This window comes from Bombina bombina, chromosome 3, assembly GCF_027579735.1.
Source record: "Bombina bombina isolate aBomBom1 chromosome 3, aBomBom1.pri, whole genome shotgun sequence".
In the NCBI taxonomy this organism is placed as follows: domain Eukaryota; kingdom Metazoa; phylum Chordata; class Amphibia; order Anura; family Bombinatoridae; genus Bombina; species Bombina bombina.
In genome coordinates, this window is record NC_069501.1 from 1,021,891,232 (window position 1) to 1,021,917,332 (window position 26,101).

A 26,101-nucleotide genomic window follows, 5' to 3' on the forward strand; every position below is an offset into this window, starting at 1 on the left:
AATCTGGCATCAATACCCCAGAGAAGAAAACAAAAAGCTCACAATGGATAGAATATAATCACTTAGGCCTAGATTACAAATTAAGTGTAAAAATGCTTAAAGGGACAGTCAAATCCAAAAAAAACTTTTATGTTTCAAATATGGCATGCCATTTTAAACAACTTTCCAATTTACTTTTATCACCAATTTTGTCCACCAATTTTATCACCTTTGTTCTCTTGGTATTCTTAGTTGAAAGCTAAACCTTGGAATGCTCATATGATAATTTCTAAGCCCTTGAAGGCCACCTCTTATCACATGCTTTTTATTTGCTTTTCACAAAAGGGGAGTGCTAGCATTTTAAAACATACTAGCAGGCTAGTTCATGTGAGCCATATAGATAACATTGTGATCACGCCCGTGGCTTATGGCAGACACTGCACTAATTGGCTAAAATGAAAGTCAATAGATAATAAAATGTCATGTGATCAGGGAGCTGTCAGAAGATGTTTAGATACAAGGTAATCGCAGAGATAAACAGTATATTTATATAACTGTGTTGGTTATGCAAAACTGGGGAATGGGTAATAAAAGGATTACCTATATTTTTAAATAACAAAAATTCTGGTGTTGACGTACAATGAAACTAACATGAATATATCTATGCTTGAGAGGAAGCATTGCGCTAAACCAGCTTTACACATTTGCATTATTGAACATTTGGGCCTAATAGAAATTCATTACCTGAGGGAAATTAACATCTAACAATGGCTTTAATACACACATTCACCATTGACCTTTTTTATACACCATTATACCTATACCCCTTCCCCAACACGCTAAACCTTTTTTCTTATTAACTTTTTGTTCCATATTTAGTAAGCCTTAAAGGGACATAAAACATGATTCAGTTAGAGCATACAATTTTAAACAACTTTCCAATTTATTTATTTTATCTTTTTCACTTTGTTCTCTTTGTATCCTTGTTGAAAAGCATACCTAGGTAGGGTCAAGAGCTGGGAGCTAGCTGCTGATTGGTGGTTGCACATATATGCATCTACTGGTTGGCTTACCAATGTGTTTATCTAGCTCCCATTAGTGCATTGCTGCTCCTTCAAGAAAGGATACCAAGATATTAGAGCTAAATTGACAATAATACCTGCTCTGTCTGAATCATGAAAGACCAATTTGGGGTTTCATGTCCCTTTAATGCAACCTCAAATGAATTATTTTAATAGCATTTTAAAACATACTAGCAGGCAAATTTAGTTAACAACAGGTTGTAAAAAGTGCTAAAACATAAAGAGGTATAAAACATAAAGGGACATTTCTAACTGCACATTAGTAACTTGTAATATGTGTCAAATGAGTGCGCTACCACCCCTCTGAAAATATAGAGAGTTCTTTATATGTAACGGACGTATTAGAGTTCTTTAGTTAACCAATTTAGGGCTAGATTACAAGTGAAGCGGTATATATGTGTGTGTGTATACATATATATCTATTTATATATGTATAGATATATACATACATATATAAATACATATATAAAATATATACATACATACACATATTTAGACATTACCATATACCTTTAAACCCGTATCATTTTTTTAAATTTAAATTTATATGAGTCATTTTTATCAGGTAGTGTTTATATGAGTGTAACTGTATTTTTAAATGTATTTATGTTGTGGTTAGTGCACATTTGTTTAACCCCTAACCCATTATGTGAGCTCTTCAGTCACACTAATCCAACAAGCACAAAATGAGTTTGCGTTTGAGCTTTCACTTTTCCCTTGTATACCGTGCTTAGCTTAGCATGCGACTTGTAGCACTTAAAGGGACACTGAACCCAAGTTTTTTTTCTTTCATGATTCAGATAGAGCATGCAATTTTAAACAACTTGCTAATTTACTCCTATTATCAATTTCTAAGCTTTTTTTTTTTTGTTTTGTTTTTTTGTTTTTTTGGTTCAGTACTCTGGACAGCACTTTTTTTTATTGGTGGATGAATTTATCCACCAATCAGCAAGAACAACCCAGGTTGTTCACCAATAATGGGCCGGCATCTAAACGTACATTCTTGCATTTCAAATAATGATACCAAGAGAATTAAGAAAAGTTGATAATAGGAGTAAATTAGAAAGTTGCTTAACATTTTATGCAATCACGTGATTATCTGAATCACGAAAGAAAAAAATGGGTTCAGTGTCCCTTTAAGCAGAAACTTGTAATACCAAAGTGTGCATTACTGATTGCATGGGGTTAAAGGGACATAAAATCCAAAAAATTTTCTTTTGTGATTTAGAAAGAGCATGCAATTTTAAACAATTTACTAATTTACTTCTATTATCTAATTTGCTTCATTTTCTTGATTATCTTGGCTGAAAAACATATCTAGATAGGCTCAGTAGCTGCTGATTGGTGGCTGCACATAGATGCCTCAAGTGATAGTCTCACCCATGTGCATGGCTATTTCTTCAACAAAGGATAGCTAAAGAATTAAGGACAATAGAGAATAGAAGTAAATTGGAATGCTGTTTAAAATAGTTTTCTCTATCTGAATCATGAAAGAAAGAAAAATTGGGTTTAATTTCCCTTCATTGACAAAATGTGTGTTATGAACTGGGCACATTATTCCTCTTGGTCCACACATTGACAATAAATGATCCTGTCAACAACCTTTAAATGACCATCATGTACTTATGTTAAAAAAGAACAAGATGGGAAATGAAAAACCGATGACAGAAGATTTAACAAGTTGATGTAATGGGCACACAGCGTTTAGTTAGCACCATCTGTTCCGCCCCTTATTAGTCATGCACAAAAACACATTTCGTTAGGATACAAGTGATACACAATGTACCAGCGTAACATAACAGCATGTGGTATGGGCGTCTCTTACTGAAGAATGGCAGAGATTCCATATAAAATATATTAAATCTTTCTTTTGTTAATCCCTGTGGAGAAACTACCTAAAAAATAAAAGCAGCACAAAATAAGCAATCATTTCCCTTCATGCATTTATCATGCTGAGCCGCACTGATTGCCTGTTAGCTTATCAACAAATAGAGCTGAGAGAAATGCAAGGCTGAAGTATGCACAGACTGACTTCCTGTTTTATGGTACTCCTCGTGCATTGTATTTGGGAAGCTCAGTTTAACCCTTACATCAATCCAAAACTCAAATATCAAATCTGATTAAAAGTTGCAATAACAAGAAAAAATAATAAATGTGCGCAGCTTAACAAATTATGGGGTCCGTTTAAATGTAGACGCAATCACAATCGGCTGTTTTCATTGTTTATCACCAGCACTTTGGTGAAAAATGACCCTATACTTAAAGGGACAGTAAAGTCAAAATTTAACTTTAACAGAGCGTGCGATTTTTAACAACTTTCCAATTTACTTCTGTTATCAAATTTGCTTTGTTCTCTTGGTATCTTTTACTGAAGAGCAAAACTAGGTAAGCTCATAAGAGCTCATGAGTGTGCACGTGCCTTTAGTATTCTATGGGAGCTGTGGTTTGCAACATTGTATAACAAAGTTACAAATAATGTTGCAAGACACTGCTGCCTTAAAATTAGGTCACAGAGAGTTTTTCTTATGACTGGTCCATCTGATGGCTGTTCTCAGTATATTTTTATAAGACCATTTTTTGTCACTCAAAAAAGCTACTTATTCTTCATAAAATAAAATATCTTAAGTGGCAGAAGGCCCATTAGTGATGACAGTTTTCCTTTGTTATACGTCTATCCACTTATAGCACAGAAATGCTTATAGCAAATTCATGATTTAGCTTAACAAGATGTACATGTGCCCTAAACCAGCCTTTTGTAGCAGATGTTTTTGTTTTGTTTAGGCAACTGTATGTGGACACCTGACCATCACACCTATATGAGCTTGCTGCACATCCCATTCCAAAACTATGGGCATTAATATGAAGTTGCCCCACCACCTCTTCTGGGAAGGTTTTCCATAACATTTTGGAGTGTGTCTGTTGGACTTTTTGTCCATTCAGCCAAAAGATCATTTATAAGGTCAGGCACTGATGTTAGACATGAAGGTCTGGCTTGCAATGGGTGTTCTAATTCATCCCAAATGTGTTAGGGGGTGGAGGTCAGGGCTTTCTGAAAACCACTCCAGTTCCTCACCAAACTCATCAAACCATGTCTTCAAGGACTTTGCTTTGTGCACAGGGACACAGTCATGCTGGAAAAGAAAAAGGCTCTCCCAAAGTGTTGCTACAAAGTTGGGAGCACCCAATTGTCTAATAAGTCTTTGTATCCTGTAGCATTAAGATAACCCTTCACTGCAACTGAGGGGCCAAGCCCAAACACAGAAAAACAGCCCCAGACAATTATCCCTCCCTCACCAAACTTGACAGTAGTCACTATGCATTCTGGTAGGTAGTGTCCTCCTGGCATCTGCTGCACTTTGATTCTGCCATCATACTGCCAAATACAGGGAGTGCAGAATTATTAGGCAAGTTGTATTTTTGAGGATTAATTTTATTATTGAACAACAACCATGTTCTCAATGAACCCAAAAAACTCATTAATATCAAAGCTGAATAGTTTTGGAAGTAGTTTTTAGTTTGTTTTTAGTTATAGCTATTTTAGGGGGATATCTGTGTGTGCAGGTGACTATTACTGTGCATAATTATTAGGCAACTTAACAAAAAACAAATATATACCCATTTCAATTATTTATTTTTACCAGTGAAACCAATATAACATCTCAACATTCACAAATATACATTTCTGACATTCAAAAACAAAACAAAAACAAATCAGTGACCAATATAGCCACCTTTCTTTGCAAGGACACTCAAAAGCCTGCCATCCATGGATTCTGTCAGTGTTTTGATCTGTTCACCATCAACATTGCGTGCAGCAGCAACCACAGCCTCCCAGACACTGTTCAGAGAGGTGTACTGTTTTCCCTCCTTGTAAATGTCACATTTGATGATGGACCACAGGTTCTCAATGGGGTTCAGATCAGGTGAACAAGGAGGCCATGTCATTAGATTTTCTTCTTTTATACCCTTTCTTGCCAGCCATGCTGTGGAGTACTTGGACGCGTGTGATGGAGCATTGTCCTGCATGAAAATCATGTTTTTCTTGAAGGATGCAGACTTCTTCCTGTACCACTGCTTGAAGAAGGTGTCTTCCAGAAACCCAGGTAGGGTTGAGCTTGACTCCATCCTCAACCCGAAAAGGCCCCACAAGCTCATCTTTGATGATACCAGCCCAAACCAGTACTCCACCTCCACCTTGCTGGCGTCTGAGTCGGACTGGAGCTCTCTGCCCTTTACCAATCCAGCCACGGGCCCATCCATCTGGCCCATCAAGACTCACTCTCATTTCATCAGTCCATAAAACCTTAGAAAAATCAGTCTTGAGATATTTCTTGGCCCAGTCTTGACGTTTCAGCTTGTGTGTCTTGTTCAGTGGTGGTCGTCTTTCAGCCTTTCTTACCTTGGCCATGTCTCTGAGTATTGCACACCTTGTGCTTTTGGGCACTCCAGTGATGTTGCAGCTCTGAAATATGGCCAAACTGGTGGCAAGTGGCATCTTGGCAGCTGCACGCTTGACTTTTCTCAGTTCATGGGCAGTTATTTTGCGCCTTGGTTTTTCCACACGCTTCTTGCGACCCTGTTGACTATTTTGAATGAAACGCTTGATTGTTCGTTGATCACGCTTCAGAAGCTTTGCAATTTTAAGAGTGCTGCATCCCTCTGCAAGATATCTCACTATTTTTGACTTTTCTGAGCCTGTCAAGTCCTTATTTTGACCCATTTTGCCAAAGGAAAGGAAGTTGCCTAATAATTATGCACACCTGATATAGGGTGTTGATGTCATTAGACCACACCCCTTCTCATTACAGAGATGCACATCACCTAATATGCTTAATTGGTAGTAGGCTTTCGAACCTATACAGCTTGGAGTAAGACAACATGCATAAAGAGGATGATGTGGTCAAAATACTAATTTGCCTAATAATTCTGCACTGCCTGTAGTGCTTAATGAATACTGTTTAGTGTTATATTAATGTAAAAATGCCTGAATTTATTATATTGCTTGGAAAGTAGTATACAAATTTTGATTTTACCTATCTACTGTAACAACTATGTTGGAACAAAGAGGATGACACAACAGACAAAAAATTATCACATTCTCTTGCCTAAGGGCTTATAGTAAGCTGTACATTTATTTAGTGTGCACTGAGAGTACTAAACATGCACTGTAGTAGTAATGATTACTATATAACTACATATGTCTGTATCCTATACATCTCAAAACATTTTATTCGTGTAAAACCCATCTACACGTGTTTCTTTTATTAGGTTTTTAAACTTTATTGGTCTCCCCTGCCTCACCAGCTAATACCTGCTATTATATGTAGCTGATTTACTAAAGAAAGTTGAGATGTGTCAACTGGTGAAGATGGAAAGTCTGGACATACCTTTTGGTTATTTTTTTCATTGTTCTAACATGAAACCCAACATTTTATTTTTTCATGATTCAGATAGAGCATGTCCATGCCTAGAAATCGGACAATTTAAAAAAACAAAACCTATTTACAGTGTGCAAACTTTGTAAAGCCCACTATTGTAAATGGGAAAAGTTGTGGCCACTTTCTTCTGCAAGATATTTCATATCCTTTGCTGTTAATCAGAGTTCTAGACCATAACCACACCAAATTAAATAACACTTTTTTTTTACAATAAACAAAGTTAGTTAAAATATATAATAAACAGGTTTACAGTGTAATGCATATAAATAACAATCCATATACACATGCACAGTATACCCACAATGCCCAGCTCAAATTGATTCATTATTTATTTACAAGTTTAGGAGATAAACAAGTTAAGTTCACACATGTAAAGTGTTATTGTCATTAAATGGAAGAGAACCTTCGCATCACACAGTGTACTAAAACACCTCTTTGCGTGACTACCTTCAAATTACTGTATAACATTTAACATGCACTGTCACATGCTTTAGATCATTAGACCCCTAGTATGTTAATTTATTGCAAGAATGCAAAAAAAAAGTTGTAATTACAAGGTGTTTACAGTGCCTTTTAATATTTACACAGGAGAAAAGGAAGAGAGAGGTGATATTAAAGCTAAATGATAAAGCTGAGAGAACAGAACCCCACTTAGTACAGTAAGCAGTGTTTACTATTGGGTCAAATCCTGTGTGCTATTACTATTGTTCTGCCTGTAATATACTGTACTGTGCACCCTGATACAGCTGTCATAAAATGGCAAAGACACATGCAGCCAGGGTGAGAAAACAGTGCTTGGAGCAGCCCATTGGCTGCTTTCTCCCCTGACCTGATGCTGACCAGCCGCAGTGAATTAGGGCACCAGGCAAGGTAAACAAGTGGGATGGGAACAGCCTATACTGGAGTCACAGAAGGACATCATGTAAGGACTGTAGACACAAGACTCACTGTCTCAGACTCAGGCAACTTTTAGAGTAAAAGTGACAATTTAATGCAAAAGGTAATGAGAATGAGAGCATCTGCCTTATTGTGTCTGATTCTTTAATGACTTATTCTGCCTTCAATTATTCTTCAGTTTAGTAAGACAGTCTTACACTCACAGATATATGGGATTTAAACTCCAAATAACCCCTTATTAATAGTTCCTGCTTCCAATAATTTGCAGGAGCACTTCTTTACAGAGCAGATGATTGACACTTCCAATAAGTAAGGACAAAGACTACAAGGGAGATAAAACATGTCTCTGATATTAGTATGGCAATACTAAGATTAAAGGGACTTTACCTATATGCTAAATAACTTGAAAGTAATACAGCATATATATAAAAAGCTGACTAGACGATATCACAAGGAAATCTGTAAAAAAAGATATTTTACCTCAGAATGTCTTAATCTCACCAGAGTAAGTGCTCTGTGAACAGTTATCCTTGTGGTACACTTTTTACTGTAATCTGCATGGTAAAAAAAACACAGCCAATCAGCATCATCAGTGTTCTATTCTTACTGCTTTAAGGTGATATTGTGAGATTTCGCCATAATCATGCAATATTTCATAGTAAACATCCTTAAAGGGACATGAAACCCAAATTTTTTATTTCATGATTTAGAAAGAGCGTGCAATTTTAAACAACTTTCTAATTTACTTCTATTATCTAATTTGCTTCATTCTCTTGATATCCTTTGCTGCAAAGCTTATCTAGATAGGCTCAGTAGCTGCTGATTGGTGGCAGCACATAGATGCCTTGTGTGATTGGCTCACCCATTGCATTGTCATTTCTTCAACAAAGAATATCTAAAGAATGAAGCAAATTAGATAATAGAAGTAAAATGGAATGTTGTTTAAAATTGTATTCTCTACCTGCATCATGAAATAATTTTTTGGGGTTTAGTGTCTGAGGAGAGAAATAAAGTGATTGATTGCTTAAAGTCCCTTTACAATTGTATGTGGCTAATGAGGACAATTTTAAGGTACATATTCCTTTTTTTTACCTAGAGATGTTCATGTGATATTTCCAGTCATTTGGATAACATTTCCTTTAAACTTACATTTCAGAAAGAAATATGGACAAATATGGGGCTTTTTGTTCTTAGCTGCTATCAAAATATATGTTCCTGTTTCACAGATATAATACATGACTTTATGCTCATAATAATAATAATAATAATAATAAAACAGGTCTTTATTTCAACTGAATAGTACAATGTGCCTCCTGTAATTATCTTTATTCATCAATAATTGCAACATTATTGTTTTTCCATCATATTTCCCTTATTCATAGAAATTCTTGGATTATGTGTTTAACCAACAAACCCTAAGCAAGTTAGCCACTGCTAACCTGTGCAGGTGAAACACAGCAACATCATATAGCACTGATGAAAAGAATGTTAGAAAACCAGTAAACAAAATGTAAATGGACCCACAATTTGAATTTGAAAAGCATTTAAGTTTCCATTCCAAACATTCTTGAAAAGCTTTTTTGAAAGTGTTAAATTACTCAGACTCTACCCTCACAATTTAGAATACTATACATTATTATACATAAAAAATAATAGGAAGTCATTTTTTTGAAAGTCCCTTTTTTTAAATTTGCATTTTCCTCCTAAAGACCAAAAATGATGTACGGAGTTCTTGCTAAAAAGTTAAAAATTTAATGGCAGTAGCAGTTAAATCTATTGGTACTTTGGCAGGTATAGTGTACATGACTTTATTAAAATGATCAACATTTCACCATTAATGTCTATTTAGGATTTGTTGATTAATTTTGTGATACAGTGTTAAAATGTAACTAACTTCCCTTAATGAGATACACAGTTCCCAATGTAAAAATGTCTTTAAAACAATCCCTGCGGAGCCTAGTAATACTCACAAGGGTTCTTATAAAATGTCGCTACTAGACCAGAAAGATTTAGAGAACCAGGTCACATATCTGAATAAGGTCCTACCCCTGAAATATGATATATATATATATATATATATATATATATATATATATATATATATATATATATATATATATAATGTGTGTGTGTGTGTGATATATATTTCAACAAAGCTTGTTACCTATACTCCAAAAAAAAATATTGGACCAGTGGGTGTTCAGGAGAAAGCAGATCCTCTGGGTCTAAATCTCCTGTTAGTCTATGTGAATTATATGCAGGCATAAGATCTCAGATCAGACCCTATTGCCTACAGTCTCTGTGAATTATATGCAGGCATAAGATCTCAGATCAGACCCTATTGCCTACAGTCTCTGTGAATTATATGCAGGCATAAGATCTCGATCAGACCCTGTTGCCTACAGTCTCTGTGAATTATATGCAGACATCAGACCTCAGATCAGAACCATTTCCTACAGTCTCTGTGAATTATATTCAGGCATAAGATCTCAGATCAGACCCTATTGCCTACAGTCTCTGTGAATTATATGCAGGCATAAGACCTCAGATCAGAACCATTGCTTACAGTCTCTGTGAATTATATGCAGGCATCAGATCTCAGATCAGACCCTATTGCCTACAGTCTCTGTGAATTATATGCAGGCATCAGATCTCAGATCAGACCCTATTGCCTACAGTGTCTGTGAATTATATGCAGGCATCAGACCTCAGATCAAACTCCATTGCCTACAGTCTCTGTGAATTATATGCAGGCATCAGACCTCAGATCAGAGCTATTGCCTACATTTTCTGTAAATTATATGCAGGCATCAGACCTCAGATCAAACCCCATTGCCTACAGTCTCTGTGAATAATATACAGGCATAAGACTTCAGATCAGAGCCATTGCCGACAGACTCTATGAATTTATACAGGTATCAGACCTCAGATCAGACTCCATTGCCTACAGTCTCTGTGAATTCTATGCAGGAATCAGACCTCTGATTAGATCCATTGCCTACATTCTCTGTAAATTGTATTCCTATAGACATATAGGTAAAGATATTTATTTTTATTAACATAAGATAGATTTAGAAATATATATTTAATAATAATAAAAAATCTATGTGAAGAACATAGGAATGTAAAATATGTGTAACATGCTTTGTGTTTCATGCTTTAAGTCTAACGCGGTGTGGGGTTAGCGCACATGAAGAATTAGTAATCTTAAAGCATGTTTTTTAAATAATAAATATGAAATATTAAAAAATATCAATTATAATTATTAAAAATTATTATACATACTATTATATATATATATATATATATATATATATATATATATATATATATATATACTATTATATATATAATGTTAATGTAAAATAGATCTATACCTTTATATCTATAGTAATAGATATACAGATATAGGTATATACAGATATATATAGGAATATATATTTACAATAAAAATAACATTGTCCTGTATGTGAAGAACATTGGAATGTTATCTACCGTAAACATACAGTAAAACACATAAATAGTGATGTCGCGAACAGTTCTGCCGCGAATAGTTCGCAGCGAACATAGCATGTTCGCGTTCGCAGCGGACGGCGAACATATGCGATGTTCGATACGCCCCCTATTCGTCATCATTGAGTAAACTTTGACCCTGTAGCTCACAGTCACAAGACACATTCCAGCCAATCAGCAGCAGACACTCCCTCCCAGACCCTCCCACCTCCTGGACAGCATCCATTTTAGATTCATTCGGAGCCTGCATTCTTAGTGAGAGGAGGGACAGTGTAGCTGCTGCTGATTTAATAGGGAAATCGATAGCTAGGCAAGTGTATTCAGTGTCCACTACAGTCCTGAAGGACTCATCTGATCTCTGCTGTAAGGACAGCACCCCAAAAAGCCCTTTTTAGGGCTAGAAGATCAGTCTGCTTTTTTTCCCCCTGTTTAATCTAATTGCAGCCTGCCTGCCAGCTCATGCTCACAGCGTATACTGTGCCCACTTGCCCAGTGCCACCACTCAAATCTGGTGTAACAGTAGTGTACATTTAAAAAAAACAAAAAAACTTTTTTTAATTTGAAATAATAGCAGTCATTTTCCTTCACACGTGTGAGTTTGAGGTCCTGCCAGGGCACAGTGTGACACCAGTGCAAGTCATATCTGCTAAAAAAAAGTAGTGTACATTTAAAATAAAAAAAAAACTTTTTTTAATTTGAAATAATAGCAGTCAGTTTCCTTCACACGTGTGCGTTTCAGGTCCTGCCAGGGCACAGTGTGACACCAGTGCAAGTCATATCTGCTAAAACAGTACTGTACATTTAAAAAAAAAAAAAAAACAACCTTTTTTTACTGTGAAATAATAGCAGTCAGTTTCCTTCACACGTGTGCATTCCAGGTCCTGCCAGGGCACAGTGTCATACCAGTGCAAGTCATATCTGCTAAAAAAGTAGTGTACATACATTTTAAAAAAAAACAACTTTTTTATTGTGAAATAATAGCAGTCAGTTTCCCTCACACGTGTGCGCTCCAGGTCCTGCCAGGGCACAGTGTCACACCAGTGCAAGTCATATCTACTAAAACAGTAGTGTACATACATTTAAAAAAAAACAACAACCTTTTTTTACTGTGAAATAATAGCAGTCAGTTTCCTTCACACGTGTGCGTTCCAGGTCCTGCCAGGGCACAGTGTCACACCAGTGCAAGTCATATCTGCTAAAACAGTAGTGTACATTTAAAAAAAAAAAAAAAAACCTTACACTACCTGATCAATACAACATCATACCTGATGTTTTAAAGCACGTTATTCCGAACAATTTAGGAATGTTAGGTGATTTATGCCCTTTATGGGTTAAAACCAGACTCTGCATCAACTATGTAATTTTCCATGGGAGTTTGCCATGGATCCCCCTCCGGCATACCACAGTCCAGGTGTTAGTCCCCTTGAAACAACTTTTCCATCACTTTTGTGGCCAGAAAGAGTCCCTGTGGGTTTTAAAATTCGCCTGCCTATTGAAGTCTATGGCGGTTAGCCCGATTCGCGAACGCAAAATTTTAGGTTCACGACATTACTACACATAAATACATATGTACACACACACACATACATATATACAGTATATATATACACGTACACATATTTAGACATGTATATGTGTATATATATATATATATATATATATAATATAGCCCATTGCAGTCAAACACCTTGTCATATACCATATACCTTTGAGCCCTTATAAGTTTTTTTAAATATTTATTTGAATAATTTTTATCAGATAATGTTTAGAGTGTAACTGTAATTTAAAATGTATTTAAGTTGTGTTTAGTGCATCTATTTTTTTAAAACGCTACCCTTTACGCAAGGGTTTTAGTCACGCGTAAAATGCGATTGCGTTCTCATAAATGCATTTACTTTCATTTATGAGCGCTATTGCCATCGCATGCAAAAAGCCGCAGCAGTTAGCGTGACACTTGTAATCTACTCCTAAGTAACTTGCAAATGTTGCAAATCAAATAGCTGGTTTAGGCACTTTTTAAATGTTCCTTTAAACTGTTAAATTACCATTTTTACATATATTGAAATTCTGCACTGGTGGGCAAGATCGCGGTCTACCAGTGGATAGCGAGTGAATTTTGAGGTGACCGCCTGTAAGATTTAAAAAGTCTGCATAATAAGAGAAAGATTTCTCACACATCTACAGCGGCGAGAATCTTTACTCAGAATCTAGAATTCTAAATTGAATCTAGATTCTAAATGAAGAGCCTCACCACTGTAGAGATGTGAAAAATCTTTCTCTTATGCAGACTTTTAAAATCGGCTATGACTCTGAGTCTATGACGGCGGTATGGGCACTGTACTTCAGCATGCGCAACGCAGCTGCAGCTGAACTCGCTGCCCCAGCATTGGTTACAGGACCTGCCCCCTCAACCTGACATGGCGTCCAGCCAATAAAATTACTTTTGTAGAATGAGTCTCGAGCCGTCTTGATTGTGAGACTACTTATCATACGCAGGCGCGGTACACAGATAAGGTTGCTTGACGGTCCCAGCGTGACGTAAAGAGAGAGCTCTCGCATTAAGTAAAGACAGAGCGCAGCTGTATTTGTTAAAGAGCACAGCTGATTATTAAAGCTGTATTATATGTGTTAAAAATACAAATTTCAGCCAGCAGGTCCTATTTGTCTCAAAAATATAATTTTCATCCAGAAGGTCCCATTTGTCTCAAAAATATAATTTTCAGCCAGAAGGACCTATTTGTGGCAAAAATAAAATTTTCAGCCAGCAGGTCCTATTTGTGGCAAAAAACATAATTTATGTAAGAACTTACCTGATAAATTCATTTCTTTCATATTAGCAAGAGTCCATGAGCTAGTGACGTATGGGATATACATTCCTACCAGGAGGGGCAAAGTTTCCCAAACCTCAAAATGCCTATAAATACACCCCTCACCACACCCACAAATCAGTTTAACGAATAGCCAAGAAGTGGGGTGATAAGAAAAAAGTGCGAAGCATAAATTTAAGGAATTGGAATAATTGTGCTTTATACAAAAAAATCATAACCACCACAAAAAAGGGTGGGCCTCATGGACTCTTGCTAATATGAAAGAAATGAATTTATCAGGTAAGTTCTTACATAAATTATGTTTTCTTTCATGTAATTAGCAAGAGTCCATGAGCTAGTGACGTATGGGATAATGACTACCCAAGATGTGGATCTTCCACGCAAGAGTCACTAGAGAGGGAGGGATAAAATAAATACAGCCAATTCCGCTGAAAATAATCCACACCCAAAATAAAGTTTAAATCTTATAATGAAAAAAACTGAAATTATAAGCAGAAGAATCAAACTGAAACAGCTGCCTGAAGTACTTTTCTACCAAAAACTGCTTCAGAAGAAGAAAACACATAAAAATGGTAGAATTTAGTGAAAGTATGCAAAGAAGACCAAGTTGCTGCTTTGCAAATCTGATCAACCGAAGCTTCATTCCTAAACGCCCAGGAAGTAGAAACTGACCTAGTAGAATGAGCTGTAATCCTTTGAGGCGGAGTTTTACCCGACTCGACATAAGCATGATGAATTAAAGATTTCAACCAAGATGCCAAAGAAATGGCAGAGGCCTTCTGACCTTTCCTAGAACCGGAAAAGATAACAAATAGACTAGAAGTCTTTCGGAAATTCTTAGTAGCTTCAACATAATATTTCAAAGCTCTAACTACATCCAAAGAATGCAATGATTTCTCCTTAGAATTCTTAGGATTAGGACATAATGAAGGAACCACAATTTCTCTACTAATGTTGTTAGAATTCACAACCTTAGATAAAAATTTAAAAGAAGTTCGCAACACCGCCTTATCCTGGTGAAAAATCAGAAAAGGAGACTCACAAGAAAGAGCAGATAATTCAGAAACTCTTCTGGCAGAAGAGATGGCCAAAAGGAACAAAACTTTCCAAGAAAGTAATTTAATGTCCAATGAATGCATAGGTTCAAACGGAGGAGCTTGAAGAGCCCCCAGAACCAAATTCAAACTCCAAGGAGGAGAAATTGACTTAATGACAGGTTTTATACGAACCAAAGCTTGTACAAAACAATGAATATCAGGAAGATTAGCAATCTTTCTGTGAAAAAGAACAGAAAGAGCAGAGATTTGTCCTTTCAAGGAACTTGCAGACAAACCTTTATCCAAACCATCCTGAAGAAACTGTAAAATTCTCGGAATTCTAAAAGAATGCCAGGAAAAATGATGAGAAAGACACCAAGAAATATAAGTCTTCCAGACTCTATAATATATCTCCCTAGATACGGATTTACGAGCCTGTAACATAGTATAAATCACAGAGTCAGAGAAACCTCTTTGACTAAGAATCAAGCGTTCAATCTCCATACCTTTAAATTTAAGGATTTGAGATCCTGATGGAAAAAAGGACCTTGCGACAGAAGGTCTGGTCTTAACGGAAGAGTCCACGGTTGGCAAGAGGCCATCCGGACAAGATCCGCATACCAAAACCTGTGAGGCCATGCTGGAGCTACCAGCAGAACAAACGAGCATTCCTTCAGAATCTTGGAGATTACTCTTGGAAGAAGAACTAGAGGCGGAAAGATATAGGCAGGATGATACTTCCAAGGAAGTGACAATGCATCCACTGTTTCCGCTTGAGGATCCCTGGATCTGGAAAGATACCTGGGAAGTTTCTTGTTTAGATGAGATGCCATCAGATCTATTTCTGGAAGTCCCCACATTTGAACAATCTGAAGAAATACCTCTGAGTGAAGAGACCATTCGCCCAGATGTAACGTTTGGCGACTGAGATAATCCGCTTCCCAATTGTCTATACCTGGGATATGAACCGCAGAAACTAGACAGGAGCTGGATTCCGCCCATACCAGAATTCGAGATACTTCTTTCATAGCCAGAGGACTGTGAGTCCCTCCTTGATGATTGATGTATGCCACAGTTGTGACATTGTCTGTCTGAAAACAAATGAACGAATCTCTCTTTAGAAGAGGCCATGACTGAAGAGCTCTGAAAATTGCACGGAGTTCCAAAATATTGATTGGTAATCTCACCTCCTGAGATTCCCAAACCCCTTGTGCTGTCAGAGACCCCCACACAGCTCCCCAACCTGTAAGACTTGCATCTGTTGAAATTACAGTCCAGGTCGGAAGAACAAAAGAAGCCCCCTGAACTAAACGATGGTGATCTGTCCACCACGTCAGTACAATCGTACAATCGGTTTTAAAGATATTAATTGAGATATCTTTGTGTAATCCCTGCACCACTGGTTCAGCATACAGAGCTGAAGAGGTCGCATGTGAAAACGAGCAAAGGGGATCGCGTCCGATGCAGCAGTCATAAGACCTAGAATTTCCATGCATAAGGCTACCGAAGGGAATGATTGTGACTGAAGGTTTCGACAAGCTGATATCAATTTTAGACGTCTCTTGTCTGTCAAAGACAGAGTCATGGACACTGAATCTATCTGGAAACCTAAAAAGATTACCCTTGTCTATGGAATCAATTAACTTTTTGGTAAATTGATCCTCCAACCATGATCTTGAAGAAACAACACAAGTCGATTCGTATGAGATTCTGCTAAATGTGAAGACTGAGCAAGTACCAAGATATCGTCCAAATAAGGAAATACCACAATACCCTGTTCTCTGATTACAGACAGAAGGGCACCAAGAACCTTTGTAAAAAATTCTTGGAGCTGTTGCTAGGCCAAACGGTAGAGCCACAAACTGGTAATGCTTGTCTAGGAAAGAGAATCTCAGAAACTGATAGTGATCTGGATGAATTGGAATATGCAGATATGCATCCTGTAAATCTATTGTAGACATATAATGCCCTTGCTGAACAAAAGGCAGGATAGTCCTTACAGTTACCATTTTGAATGTTGGTATCCTTACATAACGATTCAATATTTTTAGATCCAGAACTGGTCTGAAGGAATTCTCCTTCTTTGGTACAATGAAGAGATTTGAATAAAACCCCAGCCCCTGTTCCAGAACTGGAACTGGCATAATTACTCCAGCCAACTCTAGATCTGAAACACATTTCAGAAATGCTTGAGCCTTCGCTGGATTTACTGGGACACGGGAAAGAAAAAATCTCTTTGCAGGAGGCCTTATCTTGAAGCCAATTCTGTACCCTTCTGAAACAATGTTCTGAATCCAAAGATTGTGAATGGAATTGATCCAAATTTCTTTGAAAAAACGTAATCTGCCCCCTACCAGCTGAGCTGGAATGAGGGCTGCACCTTCATGTGGACGTAGGAGCTGGCTTTGGTTTTCTAAAAGGCTTGGATTTATTCCAGACTGGAGATGGTTTCCAAACTGATACTGCTCCTGAGGATGAAGGATCAGGCTTTTGTTCCTTGTTGTGACGAAAGGAACGAAAACGATTATTAGACCTAAATTTACCTTTAGATTTTTTATCCTGTGGTAAAAAAGTTCCTTTCCCTCCAGTAACAGTTGAGATAATTGAATCCAACTGAGAACCAAATAATTTATTACCCTGGAAAGAAAGGGAAAGCAGAGTAGACTTAGAAGACATATCAGCATTCCAGGTTTTAAGCCATAAAGCTCTTCTAGCTAAAATAGCTAGAGACATATACCTGACATCAACTCTAATGATATCAAAGATGGCATCACAAATAAAATTATTAGCATGTTGAAGAAGATTAATAATGCTATGAGAATTATGATCTGTTACTTGTTATCTGTTACCAAAAAGTTGAAGCTGCAGCAACATCCGCTAAAGATATAGCAGGTCTAAGAAGATTACCTGAACACAAGTAAGCTTTTCTTAGAAAGGATTCAATTTTCCTATCTAAAGGATCCTTAAAGGAAGTACTATCTGCCGTAGGAATAGTAGTACGCTTAGCAAGAGTAGAGACAGCCCCATCAACCTTAGGGATTTTGTCCCAAAACTCTAATCTGTCAGATTGCACAGGATATAATTGCTTAAAACGTTTAGAAGGAGTAAATGAATTACCCAAATTATTCCATTCCCTGGAAATTACTTCAGAAATAGCATCAGGAACAGGAAACACTTCTGGAATAACTACAGGAGATTTAAAAACCTTATTTAAACGTTTAGATTTAGTATCAAGAGGACCAGAATCCTCTATTTCTAATGCAATTAGGACTTCTTTAAGTAAAGAACGAATAAATTCCATTTTAAATAAATATGAAGATTTATCAGCATCAACCTCTGAGACAGAATCCTCTGAACCAGAAGAACCATTATCAGAATCAGAATGATGATGTTCATTTAAAAATTCATCTGAAAAATTAGTTTTAAAAGACTTTTTACGTTTACTAGAAGGAGGAATAACAGACATAGCCTTCTTAATGGATTTAGAAACAAAATCTCTTATGTTATCAGGAACACTCTGAGTATTAGATGTTGACGGAACAGCAACAGGTAATGTAACAATACTAAAGGAAATATTATCTGCATTAACAAGTTTGTCATGACAATCAGTACAAACAACAGCTGGAGGAACAGATACCACAAGTTTACAGCAGATACACTTAGCTTTGGTAGATCCAGCACCAGGCAGCGATTTTCCAGAAGTATCTTCTGACTCAGTGTCAACGTGGGACATCTTGCAATATGTAATAGAAAAAAACAACATATAAAGCAAAATTTATCAAATTCCTTAAATGACAGTTTCAGGAATGGGAAAAAATGCCAGTGAACAAGCTTCTAGCAACCAGAAGCAATAAATAATGAGACTTAAATAATGTGGAGACAATAGTGACGCCCATATTTTTTTAGCGCCAAAAAAGACGCCCACATTATTTGGCGCCTAAATGCTTTTGGCGCCAAAAATGACGCCACATCCGGAACGCCGACACTTTTGGCGCAAAAAAACGTAAAAAATGACGCAACTCCCGGGACACGTATGACGCCGGAAATAGAAAAAAAATTTGCGCCAAAAAAGTCCGCGCCAAGAATGACGCAATAAAATGAAGCATTTTCAGCCCCCGCGAGCCTAACAGCCCACAGGGAAAAAAGTCAAATTTTAAGGTAAGAAAAAATTGATTTATTCATATGCATTATCCCAAATATGAAACTGACTGTCTGAAATAAGGAACGTTGAACATCCTGAGTCAAGGCAAATAAATGTTTGAATACATATATTTAGAACTTTATAAAAAAGTGCCCAACTATAGCTTAGAGTGTCACAGAAAATAAGACTTACTTACCCCAGGACACTCATCTACATGTTGTAGAAAGCCAAACCAGTACTGAAACGAAAATCAGTAGAGGTAATGGTATATATAAGAGTATATCGTCAATCTGAAAAGGGAGGTAAGAGATGAATCTCTACGACCGATAACAGAGAACCTATGAAATAGACCCCGTAGAAGGAGATCATTGAATTCAAATAGGCAATACTCTCTTCACATCCCTCTGACATTCATTGCACTCTGAGAGGAAAACCGGGCTCCAACCTGCTGCGGAGCGCATATCAACGTAGAATCTAGCACAAACTTACTTCACCACCTCCATAGGAGGCAAAGTTTGTAAAACTGATTTGTGGGTGTGGTGAGGGGTGTATTTATAGGCATTTTGAGGGTTGGGAAACTTTGCCCCTCCTGGTAGGAATGTATATCCCATACGTCACTAGCTCATGGACTCTTGCTAATTACATGAAAGAAATACATTTTTCAACCAGCAGGTCCTATTTGTAGCAAAAATACAATTTGCAGCCAGCAGGTCCTATTTGTGGCAAAAACACAATTTGCAGCCAGCAGGTCCTATTTGTAGCAAAAATACAATTTTCAGCAGGCAGGTCCTATTTGTAGCAAAAATAAATTTTTCAGCCAGCAGGTCCTTGTCTATGTTTTTTTACTGAGTCCTCCTGCAGGGGAAAATGTACTTGCTTCCCAGTCCGTCTACCTCAAAGCTAGCTTGGCAGTACAGTAGTACACTGATGAGTACGATACATTTTATTATATTAAAAGAGTGGAATGTCAGAAACAAGTGCAAAGAAACGAAAGACATACAATTTTAATATAAAATGGGAAGAAGTCTTTTTCTTCACAATGGTGAATGTAAAATGTTTGTGTCTCATGCCATGCAAGTTGTGGCACTGAAAGACATTTTAAAAGAATGCATGGAAGTTTTGATAAAGATTATCCGTTAAACAGAGAATTATGCAAACAAAAGTTAAAGGAATTTAAGTCCCAATTAACTGCCCAACAATCGTATTTCATTAGGTGACCACGTCACTTGGAATAAAATTAGAGGTAGCCCTTGCCTTACCAAAGTCTGCCCACCCCTGGTTTAAGGGCTTTAAAAACCTTTTAATTATAAGATTTTCTGCAACATTCCAATAAATTAACATACTAGGTAAATGTGAACTTTTTTTTGAATGAATTAACACCTTGTTTGCTGCAGATGTTTTTAAACAGGTAGATTCTCCCCACCACTTGTCTTATTTGGAGGATCAAATTCAGACTTATTACTGGAGAAAAGGCTTGTCACTGTCATATAGATGTGTAACAGAGTTAGGCTTATGTAGTTTGCAGAGCTCACTTACAATTCTCAGAACTGGAAAACTCACAATTTTCTGAGTTAAAGGACCAGTCAACATAGTAGATTTGCATAATCAACAAATGCAAGATAACAAGACAATGCAATAGCACTTAGTCTGAACTTCAAATGAGTAGTAGATTTTTTTTCTGACAATTTTAAAAGTTATGTCTTTTTCCACTCCCCTTGTACCATGTGACAGCCATCAGCCAATCCAAATGCATACACGTACCATGTGACAGCCATCGGCCATTCACAAATACATACACACTTATTCTTGCACATGCTCAGTAGGAGCTGGTGACTCGAAGTTTTAATATAAAAAGACTGTGCACATTTTGTTAATGGAAGTAAATTGGAAAGTTGTTTAAAATGGCATGCTCTATCTGAATAATGAAAGTTTAATTTTGATTGAGTTTCCCTTTAAAGGGATAGAAAGGTCAATACTGAAATGTGCATGGATGCATTTCAACTTTGAATAAAAACATTTCCCCAATATATTTCAATTAGAAAAATGTTTCTAGTAAAAGTTATTACTGGTTTTCAATGGCATACGCACATATGCTGCTAGTCCCCTTACACCAGTAATTTAACACCACACCGTCTCAGAGAGTCAGCAGTGGCTTGTGAGTTGCATGACACTAATTACGTCTTCACTAAAACAGTACATACCACTGCCAGCTCTCCCAGCAGGGCTGGTGTTTGAATGCTGGTGCACAGGACCTCACAGCATATGTGCATATGTCACTGATAAACAGTAATAACTTTTACTAGAAACATTTATGCTAATGGTAGTATATTGCAAAAATTATTTTATATAAAACTTAAATGCTCCCATGCAAATTTCAATTTGGGGCTTTCTGTGCCTTTAAATGACAGGAAATGGGGTAAAATAAATTATTACAGTATACCGCATAATGGTTTTCCTATGCATAACCAAAAAATGTATATGATAGTCTCAAAGTGTTTCATATCACATTAAAAGAACATGAAAACCAATCTTTCTCTTGTTCATTTGCTGAAAAGCAGAGCTAGATAGGCTCAGGACCATCAATGCACTACTGGCAGCAAGCTGTTTATTGGTTGCTGCTCATAATTGGTCCTTTTCATTGGTTTACTAGATGTGTTCACCTAGTCCCCAGTAGTGCATTGTTGCTTATTCAAGGATACCAAAGATACCAAGAGAATAAATTCTATAAATTGAATAAATTGGACAGTTTAAAGTCACATGCTCTGAATCATGAAAGAAAATGTTGTGTTTCATGCCCCTTTACATATTTAACACCTGGAAACCCCAATTACTACAAGTGAACATATGAATTTGTTTAATTCTTTAGTAATTAGAAAAGGATTGTGCAGAAACAAATATTTATCTAGGACTGTGTTTGATATTAGTCTCCATTATGACCAATAAAATGATTCTGTGACAATAGCATATTTGTGCTAAATGCCTCAACTTCATGTCAAGTGGAACAACCAGCAGATCATGTTCTACAGGTGAAACTCGAAAAATTAGAATATCGTGCAAAAGTTCATTTATTTCACTAAAGCAACTTAAAAGGTGAAACTAATATATGAGATGGACTCATTACATGCAAAGCAAGATAGTTCAAGCCGTGATTTGTCATAATTGTGATGATTATGGTTTACAGCTCATGAAAACCCCAAATCCACAATCTCAGAAAATTAGAATATTGTGAAAAGGTGCAATATTCTAGGCTCAAAGTGTCCCACTCTAATCAGCTAATTAAGCCATAACACCTGCAAAGGGTTCCTGAGCCTTTAAATGGTCTCTCAGTCTGTTTCAGTAGGAATCACAATCATGGGGAAGACTGCTGACCTGACAGTTGTGCAGAAAACCATCATTGACACCCTCCATAAGGAGGGAAAGCCTCAAAAGGTAATTGCAAAAGAAGTTGGATGTACCCAAAGTGCTGTATCAAAGCACATGAATAGAAGGTTATGTGGAAGGGAAAAGTGTGGAAGAAAAAGGTGCACAAGCAGCAGGGATGACCGCAGCCTGGAGAGAATTGTCAGGAAATGGCCATTCAAAAGTGTTGGGGACTTTCACAAGGAGTGGACTGAGGCTGGAGTCAGTGCATCAAGAGCCACCACACACAGACGGATCCTGGACATGTGCTTCAAATGTCGTATTTCTCTTGTCAAGCCACTCCTGAACAACAAACAACATCAGAAGCATCTTACCTGGGCTAAAGAAAAACAGACCTGGTCTGTTGCTCAGTGGTCCAAATTTTGCATCTCATATGGAAACCAAGGACCCAGAGTATAGAGGAAGAATGGAGAGGCACACACTGCAAGATGCTTGAAGTCCAGTGTGATGTTTCCACAGTCTGTGTTGATTTGGGGAGCCATGTCATCTACTGGTGTTGGTCCACTGTGCTTCATTAAGTCCAGGGTCAACGCAGCCATCTAGCAGGGGATTTTGGAGTGCTTCATGCTTCCTTCCGCAGACGAGCTCTATGGGGATGCTGACTTCATTTTTCAGCAGGACTTGGCACCTGTCCACACTGCCAAAAGCACCAAAACCTGGTTCAATGATCGTGAGATTACTGTGCTTGATTGGCCAGCAAACTCGCCTGACCTGAACCCCATAGAGAATCTATGGGGCATTGCCAAGAGAAAGATGAGAGACATGAGACCGAACAATGCAGAAGAGCTGAAGGCCGCTATTGAAGCATCCTGGTCTTCCACAACACCTCAGCAGTGCCACAGGCTGATAGCTTCCATGCCACGCCACATTGAGTCAGTAATTGCTGCAAAAGGGGCCGAAACCAAGTACTGAGTACATACAGTGTGCATGCTTATACTTTTCAGAGGTCCGATATTGTTCTACAGGTATGCGCAATCCTTGTTTTATTGATTGCATGTAATATTCTAATTTTCTGAGATTGTGGATTTGGAGTTTTCATGAGCTGTAAGCCATAATCATCACAATTATAACAAATCACGGCTTGAACTATATTGCTTTGCATGTAATGAGTCTATCTCATATATTAGTTTCACCTTTTAAGTTGCATTAGTGAAATAAATGAACTTTTGAACGATATTCTAATTTTTCGAGTTTCACCTGTATGATACTAAAAGTTAGTAGATAATTATCAGCTTTAATTTCAGAGAGCTGCAAGCAATGCACTGTAGCCATATCTGATAGTCACATATTTTGTTTGAATGTGTAGAGTAAATTGGCCTAAAGGTTCTTATCTGCCACTACAAACTGCTGTGGGAAACAGGTGTACTGGCCTTTAGTGACAGTCCCTTCCTGTCATGCTCATTTATACCCTGTAACAAATTTGAATTGTGTATAAATGTTGTCTCTACAGGATGTGCTGACAGGTTCTGCATGTTTCTTTCTAGGACAGCACATTATTAGTCATATCTTATATATTCGTGTAATCCAATTAGTGCACATATTTGTCCAAACTGCGGATAATAATTTTTCCATTGGATGCTTCACTATTTTTTGCAATATAAAAAGTTAAATGGATATTCAACTCGAAATTGAATTCCTCTTCAAATGTTTAATTATGTATAATAACAACGCATTGTACTTTTTATTCAGCTTGACGAGTTTTCCTGTATTTTAACCTTGTTTTTGTTTTCTCACATTGCTCAGAGTACATCCTGAGAACAGACCCTGCAACATTCTACACAATATTTGTTTGATTAATGAAGGAGCTCATATTTATCTGCCCTTAACTGACCACATCAAAGGAGATTTCTTTTTTAAAGGGACACTAAACCCCCAAAAAAATCTTTCATGATTCAGATAGAGAATACAATTTTAAACAACATTGCAACTTACTTCTATAATCTAATTTGCTTCATTCTTTAGATATCCTGTGTTGAAGAAATAGCAATACACATGGCTGAGCCAATCACCTGAGGCATCTATGTGCAGCCACCCATCAGCAGCTAGTGAGCCTATCTATATATGCTTTTCAGCAAAGGATATCAAGAGAATGAAGCAAATTAGATAATAGAAGTAAATTAGAAAGCTGTTTAAAATTGCATGCTCTTTCTAAATCATGAAATAAAAAATGCAGGTTTCATGTCCATTTAATGATGATCTTAATCTCTGATACATACTTTACACATATAAAAATGTCCAAATTAAACTTTCATTATTCAGATAGGACTTGTAATTTTAATCAACTTTCCAATTTACTTTTATCATCAAATTTGCTTTGTTTTCTTGGTATTCTTAGTTGAAACTAAACCTAGATAGGCTCATATGCTAATTTCTAAGCCCTTGAGGGCTGCCTCTTATCACATGTTTTTTAAATTGCTTTTCACGACAAGAGACTGTTAGTTCATGTAGGCCATAAAGATAACACTGTGTTCAGGCACGGGGAGTTATTTAAGAGTTAGCACAAAACAATACTAAATGCAAGTCAATAGATAATTCTGTAGACTGTCCCTTTAAATGAAATTTCTACAGATGTGCCAGTCTAATAAATGTATAAAGAAACTAAATTAGTTTTTACCATAACCATTTCACTTTTACATTTGGTTGTAAATAAATACATGTTCATGATAATTTACATTGCTAATGACACCACTAAAGCATCCTAAAAAAATATAAAATCCTTAACAACAAGCACATCTTTATTGAATTACACAAACCCATGGTAAATCGCTACAGACACAATTATAGCATCATATGAAAAATAATAAAAAGTGCTTTTGTGACATATCCTTTTGCAACACTAAATCTTCATTGAATTACATGAAAAAAAAAATATATATATATATTATCCTTACCTCGCAAAGTATGTAGAGAGATTGCAAGGCTGTCTTTTAGATGCTGATCACTCACATGTTCCACAAGTTTCTGTAGTTTGTTAAGCTGGACCTTGGCCAGATTATGTCTCTTCACTTCACCTCGGATGGCCATAGAAGTTTGTTGCTTTGATGTAGACATCCTAAGGCTGCCATGAATCGCATCCCTGCATAAACCATTTCCCCCACTCATTACCCAAATATCTTGCTTTACCACAGATCCACATAAAATGTAACCCACAAAAATCCACAGGACAGGTAGAAAATGTCCATTCTTACTGAGCCATGATAATATCTTCTATTATCTGTTCCACTTGTAAACCCTTGTTTAACCTTTCTCATGTCAAATCCTTATATTACAGGTTGGAGCTATTTTTTTCCATCCCACAATTCTGTGTGATTGTTTTTTCCCATTGACTTTTTATTCAACTTTTTTTGTTTTCTTGCTCATTATTTGCTCTGGTCTGTCTCATCGTTTGCCTCTCTCGCCCTGCATGCCTGCATCTCTGTTGTTCATGTGTGTACTTCCTGGATTCAGAGTAAAGTTTCAGATCTGTTTCTGTCTGCTGTCAGACAGTGTCCCTCCCAAACTATTATAGACACAGTTTAAAAATGACTGAGGGTTTTAACCCCTATGTTGCAATAGAGGTTAAAAACATCTATGCAATAAGAGAAAGGTGCAGCTGTGAGAAGTATTTGAAATAATTTGTAAGGGTGACTAAAGCTAACAAAAAGAAACATATTTTACTTATTTTGTACTAAATTACACAGTAAGATAACATGGCAGGAAGTAGTTAACCACTGAGTAAACCTCTTTTTAAATACTGTGTCACAACAAAATTCATGTTAATCGTCTG

The 26,101-nt window shown here is 36.9% G+C and overlaps 1 protein-coding gene across 2 annotated transcripts in view; it reads right to left on the bottom strand.

Annotated features, from left to right (window-relative positions):
- Positions 1–25,821, bottom strand: part of AGAP2 (ArfGAP with GTPase domain, ankyrin repeat and PH domain 2) — a 636,919-nt gene extending 611,098 nt beyond the window's left edge. For both annotated transcript variants that reach the window (XM_053708205.1, XM_053708204.1), the window contains exon 1: positions 25,227–25,821. In XM_053708205.1, coding sequence (XP_053564180.1) covers positions 25,227–25,437 — 211 coding nt within the window. In that variant the 5' untranslated portion in view covers positions 25,438–25,821. The remainder of the gene's footprint in view (positions 1–25,226) is intronic.
- Between the last annotated feature and the right edge of the window lie 280 nt (positions 25,822–26,101).